Source organism: Rhinoderma darwinii, chromosome 13, assembly GCF_050947455.1.
Source record: "Rhinoderma darwinii isolate aRhiDar2 chromosome 13, aRhiDar2.hap1, whole genome shotgun sequence".
Classification (NCBI taxonomy): Eukaryota; Metazoa; Chordata; class Amphibia; order Anura; family Rhinodermatidae; genus Rhinoderma; species Rhinoderma darwinii.
Window position 1 is genome coordinate 62,992,240 of NC_134699.1, and position 18,578 is coordinate 63,010,817.

The 18,578-nt window shown below is 41.8% G+C and overlaps 1 protein-coding gene across 1 annotated transcript in view; it reads left to right on the forward strand.

Moving 5' to 3' along the window:
* The first annotated feature begins 6,321 nt into the window (after nucleotides 1–6,321).
* Nucleotides 6,322–18,578, forward strand: part of LOC142665563 (urotensin-2 receptor-like) — a 29,934-nt gene continuing 17,677 nt past the window's right edge. Inside the window, exon 1 of the mRNA XM_075845267.1 lies at nucleotides 6,322–7,514. Coding sequence (XP_075701382.1) covers nucleotides 6,374–7,462 — 1,089 coding nt within the window. The 5' untranslated portion in view covers nucleotides 6,322–6,373 and the 3' untranslated portion in view covers nucleotides 7,463–7,514. The remainder of the gene's footprint in view (nucleotides 7,515–18,578) is intronic.

An 18,578-nucleotide genomic window follows, 5' to 3' on the forward strand; every position in this document is an offset into this window, starting at 1 on the left:
TCGCGTAACTCTTTCAGCACCCTGGACAGTGACTATTTACAGACGTCTCCTAGCAACGCTCCCGTCATTACGGGAGCCCCATTGACTTCCTCAGTCTGGCTGTAGACCTAGAAATACATCGGTCCAGCCAGAATGAAGAAATGTCATGGTAGTAAAAACAATACGCTCCGCAGCACACATAAGATCTGCGGACTTCATTGCGGAATTTTGACTCTCCATTGAAGTCAATGGAGAAATTCCGCCATGAGTCCGCAACCAGTCCGCCACTGCTCCGCAACAGACAGAGCATGCTGCGGACACCAAATTCCGCTCCGCAGCCTATGCTCCGCAGCGGAATTGTACGCATCGTGTAAACGAACACTGCTAAATTAAAGTGAAAGTCAATGGAGAAACGGCTCCGCTGCGGATTAACGCTGCGGAGTGTCCGCAGCGGAATTTAAGTGAAATTCCGCTATGTGTGAACCCGCCCTTATAGTAATTATAGTCTTGTATATAGGGGCAGTATTATAGTAGTTATAGTCTTGTATATAGGGGCAGTATTATAGTAGTTCTATTCTTGTATATAGGAGCAGTATTATAGTAGTTATATTCTTGTCTATATGGGCCAGTATTATAGTAGTTATAATCTTGTATATAGGGGCAGTATTATAGTAGTTATATTCTTGTATATAGGAGCAGTATTATAGTAGTTATATTATTGTATATAGGGGTAGTATTATAGTAGTTTTATTCTTGTATATAGGAGCAGTATTATAGTAGTTATATTCTTGTATATAGGGGCAGTATTATAGTAGTTATATTCTTGTATATAGGAGCAGTATTATAGTAGTTATATTCTCATCTATATGGGGCAGTATTATAGTAGTTATATTCTTGTCTATAGGAGCAGTATTATAGTAGTTATATTCTTATATATAGGGGGCAGTATTATAGTAGTTATATTCTTGTACATAGGGAGCAGTATTACAGTAGTTATATTCTTGTACATAGGGAGCAGTATTATAGTAGTTATATTCTTGTATATAGGAGCAGTATTATAGTAGTTATATTCTTATATATAGGGGGCAGTATTATAGTAGTTATATTCTTGTATATAGGGAGCAGTATTATAGTAGTTATATTCTTGTATATAGGAGCAGTATTATAGTAGTTATATTCTTGTATATAGGAGCAGTATTATAGTAGTTCTATTGTTCTATATAGGGGAGAGTATTATAGTAGTTCTATTCTTGTATATACGGGCAGTATTATAGTAGTTATATTCTTGTATATAGGAGCAGTATTATAGTAGTTATATTCTCGTCTATATGGGGCAGTGTTATAGTAGTTATAATCTTGTATATAGGAGGCAGTATTATAGTAGTTATATTTTTGTATATAGGAGCAGTATTATAGTAGTTATATTCTTGTATATAGGGGCAGTATTATAGTAGATATATTTTTGTATATAGGGGGCAGTATTATAGTAGTTATATTCTTGTATATAGGGGGCAGTATTATAGTAGTTTTATTATTTTATATAGCGGCAGTATTATAGTAGTTATATTCTTGTATATAGGGCAGTAATATAGTAGTTATATTCTTGTATATAGGGGGCAGTATTATAGTAGTTATATTCTTGTATATAGGGGGCAGTATTATAGTAGATATATTCTTGTATATAGGGGGCAGTATTATAGTAGTAATATTCTTGTATATAGGAGTAGTATTATAGTAGTTATATTCTTGTATATAGGGGGCAGTATTATAGTAGTAATATTCTTGTATATAGGGGCAGTATTATAGTAGTTATATTCTTGTATATATGGGCAGTATTATAGTAGTTATATTCTTGTATATAGGGGGGCAGTATTATAGTAGTTATATTCTTGTATATAGGAACAGTATTATAGTAGTTATATTCTTGTATATAGGAGCAGTGTTATAGTAGTTATATTCTTGTACATAGGGGCAGTATTATAGTAGTTATATTCTTGTATATAGGGGCAGTATTATAGTAGTTATATTCTTGTATATAGGAGCAGTATTATAGTAGTTATATTCTTGTATATAGGGGCAGTATTATAGTAGTTATATTCTTGTATATAGGGGCAGTATTATAGTAGTTTTATTATTGTATATAGGGGTAGTATTATAGTAGTTTTATTCTTGTATATAGGAGCAGTATTATAGTAGTTATATTCTTGTATATAGGAGCAGTATTATAGTAGTTATATTCTTGTATATATGGGCAGTATTATAGTTGTTATATTCTTGTACATAGGGGGCAGTATTACAGTACTTATATAAAGCCCATTATGAGGCATGTAAGAGGAATTATTACTACGTTAGTGAATTTCATACCAGTTATGCTTGAGATTTCCCACTATATATAGCATGAACTTCATTAGTTTAGTGTAATTCATTTTCACACCATTTCTCTATTTCTTCCATCTTTACAGCATTAGAACAGCTTGAGATTCAATTTAGCTGTAATGAAATCGCTGCCATCCTGATAGATGCTTTATCTGGTCAGTCTTAGGCTGGGTTCACACGACCTTGTTACGTCCGTAATGGACGGAACGTATTTCGGCCGCAAGTCCCGGACCAAACACAGTGCAGGGAGCCGGGCTCCTAGCATCATACTTATGTACGATGCTAGGAGTCCCTGCCTCTCCGTGGAACTACTGTCCCGTACTGAAAACATGATTACGGTACGGGACACTTGTCCTGCAGCGAGGCAGGGACTCCTAGCGTCATACATAACTATGATGCTAGGAGCCCGGCTCCCTGCAGTGTGTTCGGTCCGGGACTTCCGGCCGACATACGTTCCGTCCATTACGGACGTAACATGGTCGTGTGAACCCAGCCTTATAGTGCCAGCCGGGAAAAACTGCATACATTTCTGGCCTTACCCAGCATGGTTCTATCTGCCACTGACAGTTATATAAGTGGCAGTCAAAATCATCTGCATTACTGCCTTCTGTCTCCTTTATGCAGCCATATAGCCTTAAACCTATATCCTTTTTGTATTAATTTCTCATTGTTTTCAAGATCTGTGCTTGCTTTTAGTGAATGAGCACATTCCTGTTTACATTCAGAGGCTTACAGAAAATCTGCCTCTGAATTAAAACAATAATGGTTTTTATTCACTGACAGCCAGTAGAATGTAGAAAATTTAAGATATAATATTTGATTGGAATCTGAGGGTGCATTGGGGTATAACATCATTATGCAGCATAAAGCCTATGTCAACCTTCTTCCTACCCTAATGACCCTGCGGACCCCTGTGGAAGTGTATAAAAGTGGAAAGAAGATGATGATTTTTGGGCCCATAACATATTTTTGGTGTTTCAGTGGGTACCAGGGGCCATTAAAAATTTATGGGGCTCATGCTTGCACCTCTATTCCTCTTTCATTATCTGCCAATGAAGAATGACTGGTCATATAAATGAATATGAAGACTTTTTCAATGGAGTCATCGCCCTTGTCTATAGAACTTCAAGTTGACGGTGATGTAATCTCAACAATAGTCATACAAGAGGTGGTCAACTAGTCTTTTGCCGGCCCCAAGTGTCCACAGACTTTGGTAAAAAAAAAAACTTGAAAGTCGGAGAACATATTATAAGTAGTAGGTCTAATACTGATGGTCTTGAAGGACCTTCTGCCTAGCAATGTAAATCTCGATCCAACAGGCTTGGTTGCATTGCTTGGTGGTCAAGTAGCCCACCTAATTGGCTAAGCCTAAGACAAGTAATACCTGTAGGGAACAATCTAAGTTTTTTTTAATCATTCCCACAATGCCCGATACCTCAAACTTGTGTGGCTTTACTTGGAGAAGATGACCTGCCCCCCACCAAAAATATTGCATGTTAACCAATTGCCTAGGTCATTGAACCGAGAAGACGATGGGGTAGAAAGATCTTGGCTTTTCCATGGTCTCAGATGATGTAGAGTTGGGTGCTGAGCTTTTCTTGATTTCTTTGAAGGCTTAACCCTTAAGCAAATGCCTCCGAACACCTGCTACTCAATACCGACCTTAGACCTAACTATTTATTTTCCGCTCTTTTTTACTAGCTGAGGCCATGACACGACGTGTGTTCCTGGAGCAGGAACGTGGCTAATTTGAACCGTGAGAAGAACGGTTATCATTAATGGTAATCAGGATCAGAGATTTTCATGGAGGCCTTTTTGTAATCATGACAAATATTGAGTAAGTGACTAGCAGAAGCCTATGTCTGGAGATAATAGGGTCGCGAGATGACTCTTTTTTTTTTTTTTTCTTGTGACTGGAAAATAAGCTGCATTTGTTGAATGGTAATGAAGGTCGTGATGAAGAGGAAGAAAGGTGAAGACCGTGAGGAGCACGGAGGAATGTGGATTCGGGTATAGAAAGATAGAAGAAAAAAAGAAAAAAGGTTCAGGACTTGAGTCACCCTTTACTATCAATATTCGTTTTGGTTAAAAGCTGGGTGACATCCCATGAGGCCACCATTGCAGGTCAACATTGTCACCACCAAGCTTTCCTGAACAGCAAAGAAAATGGTCGATATATCACGTGTAGGGGTCTGGTAAAGCTGGAAGACACATCGTAAGAGCTGTGGCCGCAATCTTGGTTGTCATTCAGCTTAATAGTAGAGGATGACTCTAGGTGGTGGGACTGTAGACCCTATGAAGACATTGATGCTTCACCAATAGGGGAAAAACCAGTCACACCCAACATGATTATAAAAGGGTGTGATATAAAAGACAGACTAGCGATGGAGTGAGTCGAGATGCCATTCGCCATGTAGCTTCAGCCATAGACATTAGAAGGAAAGGAGAGAAATTCGAAGTAAAACATTTAAACTTATTGAAGTATGAGAAAACGTCTTGAGAAAATCATAATGTTAAACAACAGTCGTCTACAAGGAGGGAGCCCGGGGCAGGTGGTGGGACAACAGGCGAGACAATCACTAAAGGAGTGTGAGGACGGACAGAGAGTAAAGACTGACACAAGAGGGCATGAGACCTAGAAGGGAGGAACATGGGGGGTGGTATGTAGAACAGTGGATATTAAGGAGGACTAATGGGACCATGGGCAGGTAGATGCTACACTAACCGATGGTAGGGGAGACATCTAACAATCCTTTGTTAGTGGTGTACACAGAGGACAGAGAGGAATTGCAAAAATAAAAATATATGGCCCTTTCAGCAGCTGATTGACACCACCAGACTCTGACCCAGTTCTATCGTGTACATTTTCCACTTCCGTGTTTGCTAAAGTTGTAGCACGTGTGGAGACCACATCCCCGTGCAGGTTCTTTCCTCTTAATAGACATGGCCAACCTGGAATGGGCCCCATCTCACTAGGGGCCCCATAGCAGCCACATGGGTTACCTCTATGGGTCATACACACTTTCTCTTAAGGTGGCCATAGACTTTAGATAGCTGATGGACAATCGCTCTTCTGGCGAATAGCTATTTCTCCCAATTCCACCATTACCATGCACGCTCAGCTCGGTCGATCATTCAGGATATAGGAAAAGCCTCTGTCCATCCTGCAGGAACAAAGGACCGGCATATTGAAATCCAACATGCCCGATCCTTATTTACCCCAACACTTTATGTCATGACCAACACAAAATCATGTTCCAAATTTTCCTTTTGTGCTATATTGAGTCCTTCCTGCCCTTATTCCCATCACCATAAAGATTGTTATGGTCAGGAGGCAACAAAGGGTTAATGGCGTACAAATATATGTATTGGGATAAAACCAAGAAACATACAGATGTAGCAGAGGGGATTTTTTATTTTATTTGATTCTTTGGGACTGCATCATGAAATAATACAATAGATTTACCAGCAGTCTGAGAAAAAAAACTACAGATAACCCGTAAGGGACAAACTCAGCTCTGCTACATCGGTATTTTTAAAAAGTTTCTGTAGGCGCGCAGTAATCATTGCTAGATGTGAAGGGTAAAAGGGAGAAGGGTAAAGGATAGGGGTGACGTTTCAGAAAGTTACGGGTCTAGACAAGAGGTTTAGGCAAAATCAGAGAAGGAGGTTTGTAAAGAGGTCGGAAGACAATTGATGGGAAGAATGAGGCAAGTGCAATATGAGAAGAGGACAAACGACCGGGCGGATGGTGGAAAACCTGACACGAGCAAAATGGGATGGATCCAGACCTGAACAAGGGCCAGACACAAAGGAAGGGACAGAACGGAAGAGATACGTAAAGTAAGAAGATAGAGAAGGATGGAGAAGATAGTGAGGGAGAGAAGTGCTGTCGTCACCACCTCCCCCTCTCCCCTCCCTCGCTTTCTCTCTCTCCTTTGCATTTTATAGCTGTTGAGAAACCTCCGTCTTCTCTACAAGACGGTCCCTTCCCCGGGCCGGCTGCACTGACACTGAGATGGCGCCCAACTCCTCCGGCCCGGGGAACTTTTCCAACCTAGACATTCGGGGCTACAGCATGGAGGAATTAATTATCACGTCAACATTTGGCACCATCCTATCTCTAATGTATGTGGCTGGAATGGCAGGGAACGTGTACACCTTGGTGGTCATGTGCCACTCCATGAGATATGCTGCATCTATGTACATCTCCATCATTAACCTGGCCCTGGCGGACCTCCTCTACCTGTCCAGCATCCCGTTCATTGTCTGCACTTCTTTCGTCAAAGACTGGTACTTTGGGGATATCGGGTGCCGGATATTGCTCAGTATGGACCTCTTTACCATGCACGCCAGCATTTTTACTCTTACTGTCATGTGTACTGAGAGGTACATGGCGGTCACCAAACCTCTGGACACGGTCAGAAGGTCCAAGGGCTATCGAAAGTCCATGGCTATTGCTGTGTGGATGTTATCTCTTCTTCTCACCTTGCCTATGATGGTCATGATGACCCTAAAGGAGGGAGAGGGAAAAGGGGTGAAGAGAATGTGTGCCCCAACTTGGAGTGAAGACGCCTACAGGACTTACTTGACAGTACTCTTCAGTACCAGCATTATGGCACCAGGTATGGTCATTGGGTACCTCTACACCAGGTTGGCCAGAACTTATCTAGAATCTCAGAGGAACCCCATCAATAAGAAAGAGAACAAGAGGTCACCAAAACAGAAGGTGCTAATTATGATCTTCAGCATTGTCCTCGTCTTCTGGGCTTGCTTCTTGCCTTTCTGGATCTGGCAGCTAATAAGACTTTACGACATGTCCCCCCAACTTTCGACTCAAACCCAAAAGTGCATTAACTACCTGGTCACCTGCTTGACCTACAGCAACAGTTGTATTAACCCTTTCTTGTACACCCTGCTGACCAAGAACTACAGGGAATATCTGAAAAACAGGCACAAGAAGTTCTACAGGTTCACCTCCTCCTTCAAGAAAAGAGGATCCAACCTGCAATGTTCTTCCTGGGGTCGATCTATGTCCTCCAGCAATCAGTTTGACTATGTGTCAGAGTCTATTGGCATGACATGTGTCAGGGACATCAAGCAGTAGTCTCAGGTTCAGCACTGGCTGCGGGCTCACTGCAGGGGGACCTCTGACTCTGGTAAGTGACAACAGGGCGCCCTGGCTCTATCCAAGATAATTTAACCCCTCCAGTGCCTGCTCCCTGCTCATAGCACCCAGCATCGAGAATACATTATAGAGGGTAAGCATTTCTCTACAACTCTGCTATCCTTTTAGTATTGCACTGATGGGGGTTACTGCTCTGGTGATTGTGTGATTTGTCTTGCATAGACAAAGGGCTACTACAATTCTTGCGATCATTGTGGCAATTTGTATAATATTTATTGGCTACTGTCCCTTTAAGAGAACTAGCAGGCTCAAAGTAGAATAGATAGCACGTAATAATGTCAACCCTAAAGTCTTGCTGATCCTTTATTTAACATGTGGCCCTCAGTCAAGGCTCTTTTTATAGTCGGTGGTAGAAATTGAGCACTCGCCGCACAGTATTATACAACAGCCGCTTCAATACATTATGGAATTGCAATGTAGGATATTTCCTCATATACATCGGTCAGGCCAAGCATTAGCAAATATAGAGCAGCAGGGGTGAAATGAAATTCCCTATGACTGCTCTTCCTGGAACACGTTCCGTTTAGTGCAACTTTATTCTTTTAATGTAGAGAGTTGATGGGTCGTCGAATAACTAGGTTTTCTTATACAGGTTCCATAAGTTTCACCAGACGGCGCCAGAAGAGCAGCCACTCTCACCCATTACCCCATAAATCCCCATTATCCCATCATTTAAATAGTGCAAAAGGTGGAGATTAACTTTAAAGGGGAATTCCACATTTATCTTCAAATATATCAACAAGACCTGTCATATATCATCCTTGGGGTCCATAAACTGGAACATAATATCAATGGGGTCTATAAACTGGGATATAACATCAATGGGGTCAATAAACTGGGACATAACATCAATGGGGTCCATCAGCTGGGATATAACATCAATGGGGTCCATCAGCTGGAATATAATATCAATGGGGTCCATCAGCTGGAATATAACATCAATGGGGTCCATCAGCTGGGATATAACATCAATGGGGTTAATAAACTGGGACATAACATCAATGGGGTCCATCAGCTGGGATATAACATCAATGGGGTCAATAAACTGGGACATAACATCAATGGGGTCCATCAGCTGGGATATAACATCAATGGGGTCCAAAGGTTAGACATAACATTAATGGGGTCCATAAGCTGGGACATAGAAAGATTAGCTCAAGGTGCTCCACAATTAACCTGAACTGTTTCTGCAATGATGGCTTTTATGGTGGAGGCCATGGGGCAAAATATGTGTGGGACCCTTTTCCCAATGTTTTGAAGGAGGCACATGTGTATTATTTGTATTGCCATACAGTTAATAAATAACATCGCCATAAGGGGCCCATGTAATACTACCTAAGAATGTTAAAATTATTGTGCCATACGGTGCTTACATAATAGTGCCGTACAGTGGACACATAATAGTGCCGTAGAGTGATCACATAATAGTGCCGTACAGTGGCCACATAATAGTGCTGTACAGTGCACACATAACAGTGCCGTATAGTGATCACAGAGCAGTGCCGTACAGTGGTCACATAACAGTGCCGTGCAGTGGTCACATAATAGTGCCCTACAGTGGTCACATAATAGTGCAGTGCAGTGGTCACATCTTAGTGCTGTGCAGTGGTCACATAACAGTGACGTGCAGTGGTCACATAATAGTGCAGTACAGTGGTCACATAATCGTGCCATGCAGTGGTCACATCTTAGTGCTGTGCAGTGGTCACATAAAAGTGCTGTGCAGTGGTCACATAATAGTGCCATACAGTGGTCACATAATCGTGCTATACAGTGGTCACATCATAGTGCTGTACAGTGGTCACATCATAGTGCCATGCAGTGGTCACATAATAGTGCCATACAGTGGTTACATAATAGTGCCATACAGTGGTCACATAATCGTGCCGTACAGTGGTCACATAATCGTGCCGTACAGTGGTCACATCATAGTGCCGTACAGTGGTCACATCATAGTGCCATGCAGTGGTCACATAATAGTGCCATACAGTGGTCACATAATAGTGCCATACAGTGGTCACATAATCTTGCCGTACAGTGGTCACATCATAGTGCCGTACAGTGGTCACATCATAGTGCCATGCAGTGGTCACATCATAGTGCCATACAGTGGTCACATAATAGTGCCATACAGTGCTCAGATAATAGTGCCATACAGTGGTCACATAATAGTGCCATACAGTGGTCATATAATAGTGCCATGCAGTGGTCACATAAAAGTGCCATACAGTGGTCAAATAATAGTGCAGTACAGTGGTCACATAATAGTGCCATAAAGTGGTCACATAATAGTTCCATACAGTGGTCACATAATAGTGCCATACAGTGGCCACATAATAGTGCCATACAGTGGCCACATAATAGTGCCGTACAGTGATAGAAATAACATCACTGCTGTGGCCATGCTGTAATTTGGCCAGGTTTGCACCGGTTGGACATCTCTGTACCTTAGAATTGGGCCACAAGAACATTAATGAGTTTGGGCACTGAGCTTGGGTTATATGACCTAGGTTTTGCCTTGGAGGATATTAAGATCAGAGTTCTTGAGAGGCCAGTGGAGTTATCTCACACCAGACTCAGGCTTCACCCTGTCCATGATGGAACATCATCCTTAATTCCACCAAACTAAGAGGACCTTAAATGGAAGAACAGACCAGGGAATGAAGGATGGGCCTTAACCAATTAACATGCTTGGGCGGGTAAGGAATGGGGACATGTTGGAGCTCTAAGGTGAAATTTAGATTTATGTAGCTTCCTCATTTTAGAAATCCCACCAGGGAGAACCTCAGGGATTAAGTTGAAGTTGGACATATGTACAGTGAAACCTCTCCAGAAGACCCCCTCTATGAGAAGACCTCCTTCGGTTCCATCAATACAATTTTGGGTTATCTCCACAAACAGGTTTCCCTGTAGCTTATTCCCAACATTTTCCATATGACACCTCCTTCTATAACGCTTTCTCCGCTTCATAGAACCCACCCACCATCTGGTTCCTACTTCTACATCTTGAAGTTGTTCACCATAACATATCTCATCTGCCAAGAAAAATTCTCCTCCTCTTCATAAATCCGGTTTTATTTCAAATCCCAAGCCAAATACTTCCCTGGAGGCATTGTCTTCTCCTACGTCTTCGCCCCGAAGAGCAGATTTACGGAAAGATGAGGTCCTTAGTCTGGTTTGACTTTGGCTGGGAGGCAGCTTGCTGCAGCAGAAAGCTCCTCCAATTGCTCTGTCTACAATGGAGACCAAGGTTAAACCATATCCTGTATATAAGCCCCTCCCCTTTCTGACTCTAGACAAAGATGGAAAAAAACAAAAGGTGTAGGACCTGTTTTTTCCAGAAGATTTCTACAAGATGATAGGGGATGTAGAGGTAGCAGTTGTATCTAGGCCCAGGTGCCCAGAAGCCATAGTGGGCTCACATGGAACATCCCTTTAAGAAATTTTCTTTTTTTGTTAAGATTATATCTGTGTCTGGAGAAATCTGGGTGACAACTAGTGTGGGATGACTAATGCTGACCATATTGGTTGTCACCCAGCTTTCCCTGAATATGATAGAACTATAAAAATTATTATTTTTTAAGGGGGGCGTGCACTTTAATAAAATATATAGATGCTGATCTATTTGTGGGTGGAGAAACAATAGGCCGCTGTGCGGTTTCCAGGGAGGCTTCAGGCGTGTTGTTTGCTTTTTTACGAGAGCCTTTTATCCTTGGTGAAGCTGAACTTCCTCCACACTGGGTACCTGCCTGCTTAACCATTCCACTGCCAGTCTATCTGCTCGATACTACTAAATTGGTTACTGTATCCCATATATCACTGTAACTTGGGCGCTATATGGGGATTATACTACTTTGTCTTAACTAAATGGCAGTTCTGTCTTACTATATATGTGTCAGTCTTCACTGTAGTTTCTGGAATTGTATTCAGGAAGCAGGAGGTGCTATACATACTATATAACTATGAGACCAGATAGAAAAGGTGAATGTCAATAGTGATATGGGGGAGGAGGTTTTCATTTCATTTAAATGGGTACCACACTTTCCCACAATACACCAGTGGGTACTGATATACCTGCAAAGCAATGGAGCAGCAGATTTTCAGAAACTGTCCATCACTATGGACGGGAGAAAGATTTGTGCTGCTGATGTGGGTAGATTGAATTCAATAGTAGCAAACCCTCAGCTATAAGAAGTATTAGGTCTGTATAGGGTTTAGGCCTCTAGGTATAAACATAGATGTGTCCATTCATCGACAGCAGGCAGAGATCTTGAAAATGGTGAATAATGGATACACCATGCATATTAGAAAGTTGCAGAATGTCTCATCATACAATGATTAGCCTAATTGGATTGGACAAGCCCTTTAAGAACAGGAGCGGATACCCAGTCTGGCCCTATGGGGCCACGCTTCCTAAAATGCAATATGTGTATATATATATATAGATAGATATATATATATTTATATATCTATATATATATATATATATATATGTACACGCTTCATAAATAACCTGCCTTCCTGCCAGTCATCTGTAAAGTTAAGCAGCCAGGATCAGCGCTGAGTTATTGCTATGAGAGACATTGGAAATCCAACCGCTGTGGCGCTTATCTCGGATAACGCCAATTTTATTACATTTTCTTACAAACTCCGCCCCCTTCCCCCAGGACAGGGATGTCATGGGGAGGGGTTGTTCAGAAGGTAATAAGTTCTATTTCATAAATATGAGACAATAATTTAATTCCATCAATCAGCCGCCTAATCCTGGTAAAAATAGGACTACACGGCGGCTCGAGGCTGCGCGACATTAAAAATGGAAATGTCGCGCTGCCAGTCACATCAAATGATAGTGAATGCAGCAGGATTGTATTTCTGCCGACTGTCGTGTTGCGGTCGCGGCAACTTATGGGTCGCAATGTGACCACAATCAATGTCATTTGGTGCAATGTAGTAGCGCAGCATTACAATCTTATGATGCGTGACTACAAGTCACCGTGTAACCTTAAAATAGATAGATAGATATATATAGAGACAGAGAGATTGATAGATAGATAGATAGATAGATAGATAGATAGATAGATAGATAGATAGATAGATAGATAGATAGATAGATAGATAGATAGATAGATAGATAGATAGATAGATAGATAGATAGATAGATAGATAGATAGATAATGAGGTTTTATTCTTCTCTTGCTGGAGATTTCCGCTGTCTCTCAGATGAAACGCTTTGCATTGGGGTAATAAGATTCCCTTCCCTCCTCCTGCTCGGCATCTTCTGATCGATAAGACATCTAATAGGATTTTACGCCTTTTCAACTTTTTCATCTTTTGCTTTGTGAGAGGAAATTTAGACTTTTCAGTGTCAGGGGGTGAGTGACAGACAAGTGCTGACATTTACTACAATTTTAAAGGGCCACTGACCCAAAAATTAAAATGTGAATACCCACCATAAGGTAAACTATTTTGCTCATCGGTGACTGGAGCCTCATCTGCGACATCTTAAAGGGGAATTTCACTTGGAGCGATTTGCACCGGAAGCTGCAAAGGAGGGGAGGGGCTAAAAAAGTGACAACCTTTCTAGGAGGTCACTGCTGAGGTTCATACTTGAGACCTTTGAATACAGAGTTTTGCATGGGTCGGGATACAATAGTCTTTAGACAAGAAAAAACTATGGGGCCCCCTAGCAGAACTTTTGCAGTGGTAGTACCAGTGATCATTATCGGCCCCGCACCTCTAAGGCTATATCAATAGTGAAGATGGACCTCTGAGATACTAGGCTCCATAGCTATGGATTGTTAGACTCTTGGTCCTCATGTTCCCTACAGTGAAGGAAATAAGTATTTGCTCCCTTGCTGATTTTGTAAGTTTGCCCACTGTCAAAGACATTAACAGTCTAGAATTTTTAGGCTAGGTTAATTTTACCAGTGAGAGATAGATTATATTTTTTTTAAAAAACAGAAAATCACATTGTCAAAATTATATATATTTATTTGCATTGTGCACAGAGAAATAAGTATTTGATCCCTTTGGCAAACAAGACTTAATACTTGGTGGCAAAACCCTTGTTGGCAAGCACAGCAGTCAGACTTTTTTTGTAGTTGATGATGAGGTTTGCACACATGTTAGATGGAATTTTGGCCCACTCCTCTTTGCAGATCATCTGTAAATCATTAAGATTTCGAGACTGTCGCTTGGCAACTCAAATCTTCAGCTCCCTCCATAAGTTTTCGATGGGATTAAGGTCTGGAGACTGGCTAGGCCACTCCATGACCTTAATGTGCTTATTTTTGAGCCACTCCTTTGTTGCCTTGGCTGTATGTTTCGGGTCATTGTCGTGCTGGAAGACCCAGCCACGAGCCATTTTTAATGTCCTGGTGGAGGGAAGGAGGTTGTCACTCAGGATTTGACGGTACATGGCTCCATCCATTCTCCCATTGATGCGGTGAAGTAGTCCAGTGCCCTTAGCAGAGAAACACCACCAAAACATAATGTTTCCACCTCCATGCTTGACAATGGGGACGGTGTTCTTTGGGTCATAGGCAGCATTTCTCTTCCTCCAAACATGGCGAGTTGAGTTAATGCCAAAGAGCTCAATTTTAGTCTCATCTGACCACAGCACCTTCTCCCAATCACTCTCAGAATCATCCAGATGTTCATTTGCAAACTTCAGACGGGCCTGTACATGTGCCTTCTTGAGCAGGGGGACCTTGCGGGCACTGCAGGATTTTAATCCATTACGGCGTAATGTGTTACCAATGGTTTTCTTGGTGACTGTGGTCCCAGCTGCCTTGAGATCATTAACAAGTTCCCCCCGTGTAGTTTTCGGCTGAGCTCTCACCTTCCTCAGGATCAAGGATACCCCACGAGGTGAGATTTTGCATGGAGCCCCAGATCGATGTCGATTGACAGTCATTTTGTATGTCTTCCATTTTCTTACTATTGCACCAACAATTGTCTCCTTCTCACCCAGCGTCTTACTTATGGTTTTGTAGCCCATTCCAGCCTTGTGCAGGTCTATGATCTTGTCCCTGACATCCTTAGAAAGCTCTTTGGTCTTGCCCATGTTGTAGAGGTTAGAGTCAGACTGATTCATTGAGTCTGTGGACAGGAGTCTTTTATACAGGTGACCATGTAAGAGCTGTCTATAATGCAGGCACCAAGTTGATTTGGAGCGTGTAACTGGTCTGGAGGAGGCTGAACTCTTAATGGTTGGTAGGGGATCAAATACTTATTTCTCTGTGCACAATGCAAATAAATATATATAATTTTGACAATGTGATTTTCATTTTTTTTTTTTATATATAATCTATCTCTCACTGGTAAAATTAACCTAGCCTAAAAATTCTAGACTGTTCATGTCTTTGACAGTGGGCAAACTTACAAAATCAGCAAGGGATCAAATACTTCTTTCCTTCACTGTATGGAGGGCACTTAGTTTTACCTTTGAGGATATGTGTGTAAAGGTTGGACCTCCTTAGCTGGTGGGCCCCATAGGTTCTCACTCTAGCTTTTAGGGACTGATTCATTTTTGTCTGACTAATATAAATTCAAGCCATTAACCTATAATGGAAACCCTAAAAGGAAGAGTGTTGCATTGCCAGCTATTAGGATTTATGTGGGCTGTCATGTGGGCATTCTGACCTCCAGTGAAAAAGTCCTGTCCACTTGTGTACTAACAAAGTAGGCACAGAAAAAGGTGTAAGGATTGACAGCCCTAGAGAGAGAGGAGGAGAGGTAGAAGAGAGCAGACAAGGGTCGGTGCACACTTGAATTTAGGTGGGTGACCGTTTGACCAGTAGCTGCAGCTCCACAACTTCAAAATGGCTGATTATGATTGGAACTTCCTGTTCCTGATTGGAAGAAAAATTACTGTTGTAAAGTACTGTCTGAATATGACAAGTATTATAACTTAGACGAATATCAAGGCCGGGACGTGTCAGTCCCGGCCTTGAGATTCGTCTGAGTTATAATACTTGTCATATTCATTGTGTGAAATGTGAAGAAGTCTTCCAAGGACTGAGCTGTTTACTATATAATAATGTTCACTTATCACGGAGAAAGGAGCTGCTGTCAGATGACAGTGGCTTAGTCATCCCTTTCCTGCCCCGATCTCTGGTACAGAATTTGATAGGTTAATAATGTAAACGACTCTATGACCACACTGCACGGGAACCTAGAGGCAGTAAATGAGCACCAGGTCAACAGCCACAGATACTGGATCGCCAGACGAGGGACAATAGACTTCATCACTCCTGGATCACCAAGGATATAAACCGCCAGATATGGATACTAGATTCTCAGAAAAGGACACTTGATCAGATATGGACCTTGTTGACCAATTTGGAAAACTGAACTGAGCATTGGATCACCAGATGAGGGTCAAACCACTTGACCACCATGGTTGACTGATACATCACCAAGGTCAGCAAATAAACCACCAGATGTTGATACCAGATCATCAGGGGAGGACCCTGAACCACTTTTATGATCGGATATGGACCCTGTTGATCAATTTGGAAACAGGGACTGAGCATTGGATCACCAGATAAGGCATGAACCCCTTGATCACTATGGTTTACTGATGGATCACCAAGGTCGACCAATAAACCACCAGATATTGATGACAGATCATCAGAGAAGGACAATAATCTATTTTGATAATCAGATATGGACTCTATTAACCAGTTTGGAAACAGGGACTGAGCACTGGATCACCAGATGAGGGGTGAACCACTTGATCACTATGATTGTCTAATGGATCACCAAGGTTGACCAATAAACCATCAAATATGGATAGTAGATTCTCAGGGAAGGACACTTAACCACTTCTCATGATGAGATATGAACCCTGTTGACCAATTTGGAAACAGGGATGGAGGACTGGATCACCAGATAAGGAATGAACAACTTGATCACTATGATTGTCTGATGGATCAGCGAGATCGACCAATAAACCAACAGATATCGACACCAGATCAGCTGTGAAGGACACCAAACCACTTTCATGACCAGACATGAACTCTGTTGACCAATGTGGACATATGTGGCAGGCACCTATTGGTGCATTGAGGTTGAGACACGTATGGGGGCATCTGAGGTTGAGGCATTTTTTGGGGATCAGACTGAGGCACTAATGGGGCATTTCAGGCTTAAAAAGTTCTGCGGGCATCTAAGACACGTGGGTATTTGAGGCTCAGCCACTTATGGGGGCATCTGAGGTTAAGGCATTTGGAGGGGAATCTGAGGCTGAGGCAATAATGGGGCATTTCAGACTGAGACACCTATGGGGGAATCTGAGACTAAGACACATGAGGTATTTGAAGCTGAGTCGCTTATGGGGGCATCTGAGGCTGAGGAACTTAGAGGCATTTGAGAATGAGCCATTTATTGGGGGATTGGAGATTGAGGCACTAAAGGGGCATTTCAGGATGCAACATTTCTGGGGCATCAAACACATCAGGTATTTGAGTCGCTTTTGTTGGCATCTGAGGCTGAAAGAATTACAGGGGCATTTGAAGTCTGAGGGTCTTAAAGGGCATTTCAAGTTTAGGCTTTTGTGGGGATATCTAAGGTACTAATGGGGCAATTGAGCTTGAGACACCTCTGGGGCATCTGAGACTGGCACTTATCCGCATTTGAAGCTGAGGGTTTTATGGGGGCATTTGAGATTGAGGCATTTATGAGGGAATCTGAGGCTGAGGAGCTTATGGGGGTCTTTGAGGCTGAGGCATTGAACTGAACCTCTGTGGCTTACTTTCCGAAACGCTGAAACATTTTTCCAATGTTGAAGGTATGGGTTTTCTGTAGGGAGGTATAGCCGCCATTATCTGTATTATTGGCACATATAGTTCCAAATGCAATTATGCAAATGAGTACAACCTCCGAAGACTTTCAATGAATTGCCACTTAAAGCCTAGAAACTGAACTGTTACATATAATACCAAAACCGCTTGCTGGAGCCTCCGGAATGACTTTCCAAATGATCATCTACATGAAGTTTTTCCCTATTAGTTTCAATGTGTTGTCACTTTACAACGTGCTGTAAAATTTAATTAGCTGTGCTATCGTTAATTAGCTCACAGTGGAGATTGAGTCTGATTTCGGAGTAGACACAAAAGTATCATCGAGAGATGGAGCATAAGAGACGTATTTATAGTTTATATCATATCAATTAATTGTTACTAATGAGCCATGTTCACCCAGAGCTTCCTGAGTCATGAATAGAATGACAGAACTACAGTGAAGACTGACACGCATACAGATGCAGAAAAAGCAGTGGGGGTTGGGGCATTTCTTACTCAAGATGACTCAAAAATGAGGGTAATGCTTTGTTAATATACAAATAACAGGGTTGGGCAAGAAAATTAACTTTATTTAAAATGTACCGGCCCTTTAAAAAAAACTTGATGACGCCCAAACAATAAAGGGTAATACAATAATCATAAAAATGAATTTGAGAACTATGCAATAGGCCAGCGGGTGCCCAGCAATATATAATTTTATGACCCAGTGTAGATGCCATTCTGAGGTTACCGCTAACTGTGCCGCCTTACAGCCGCAATTACCCGATAGCTATAATTACCCAATAAAAATACATTCGAGATAATTATTTTGTAATGAATGTCGCAATTCTAAATCCAGGCCGCGTCTTTACGGCTCCAGTTTCTGCAATAATAATCATGTAAAAATGGGGAGAAACTTTATTTTTGAATCTATTGCGCAGATGTAGCAGAGTTTAGTTTGTCATTGGCACAATGTGTCATCTGTAGTCTAAGATAGAACTGCAGCTAAACCTACTTTATTATCGAAGTACAGGGATTAACCACAATGCACAAGTGATACCGTCCAAATGAATGACCAATCCAGCTCTGCTACATCTGAACATGAAAATCTTTGTGGCAATGGTATTAAAGGGGTTAGACGTGGTTGGAAAAACATAGCTGCTTTCTTGCAGGAACAGTGCCACTCCTGAGTTGTGTCTGGTATTGCAGCTCAGCTCCATTGATGTAAATTGGGCTGGGCTGCAATACCA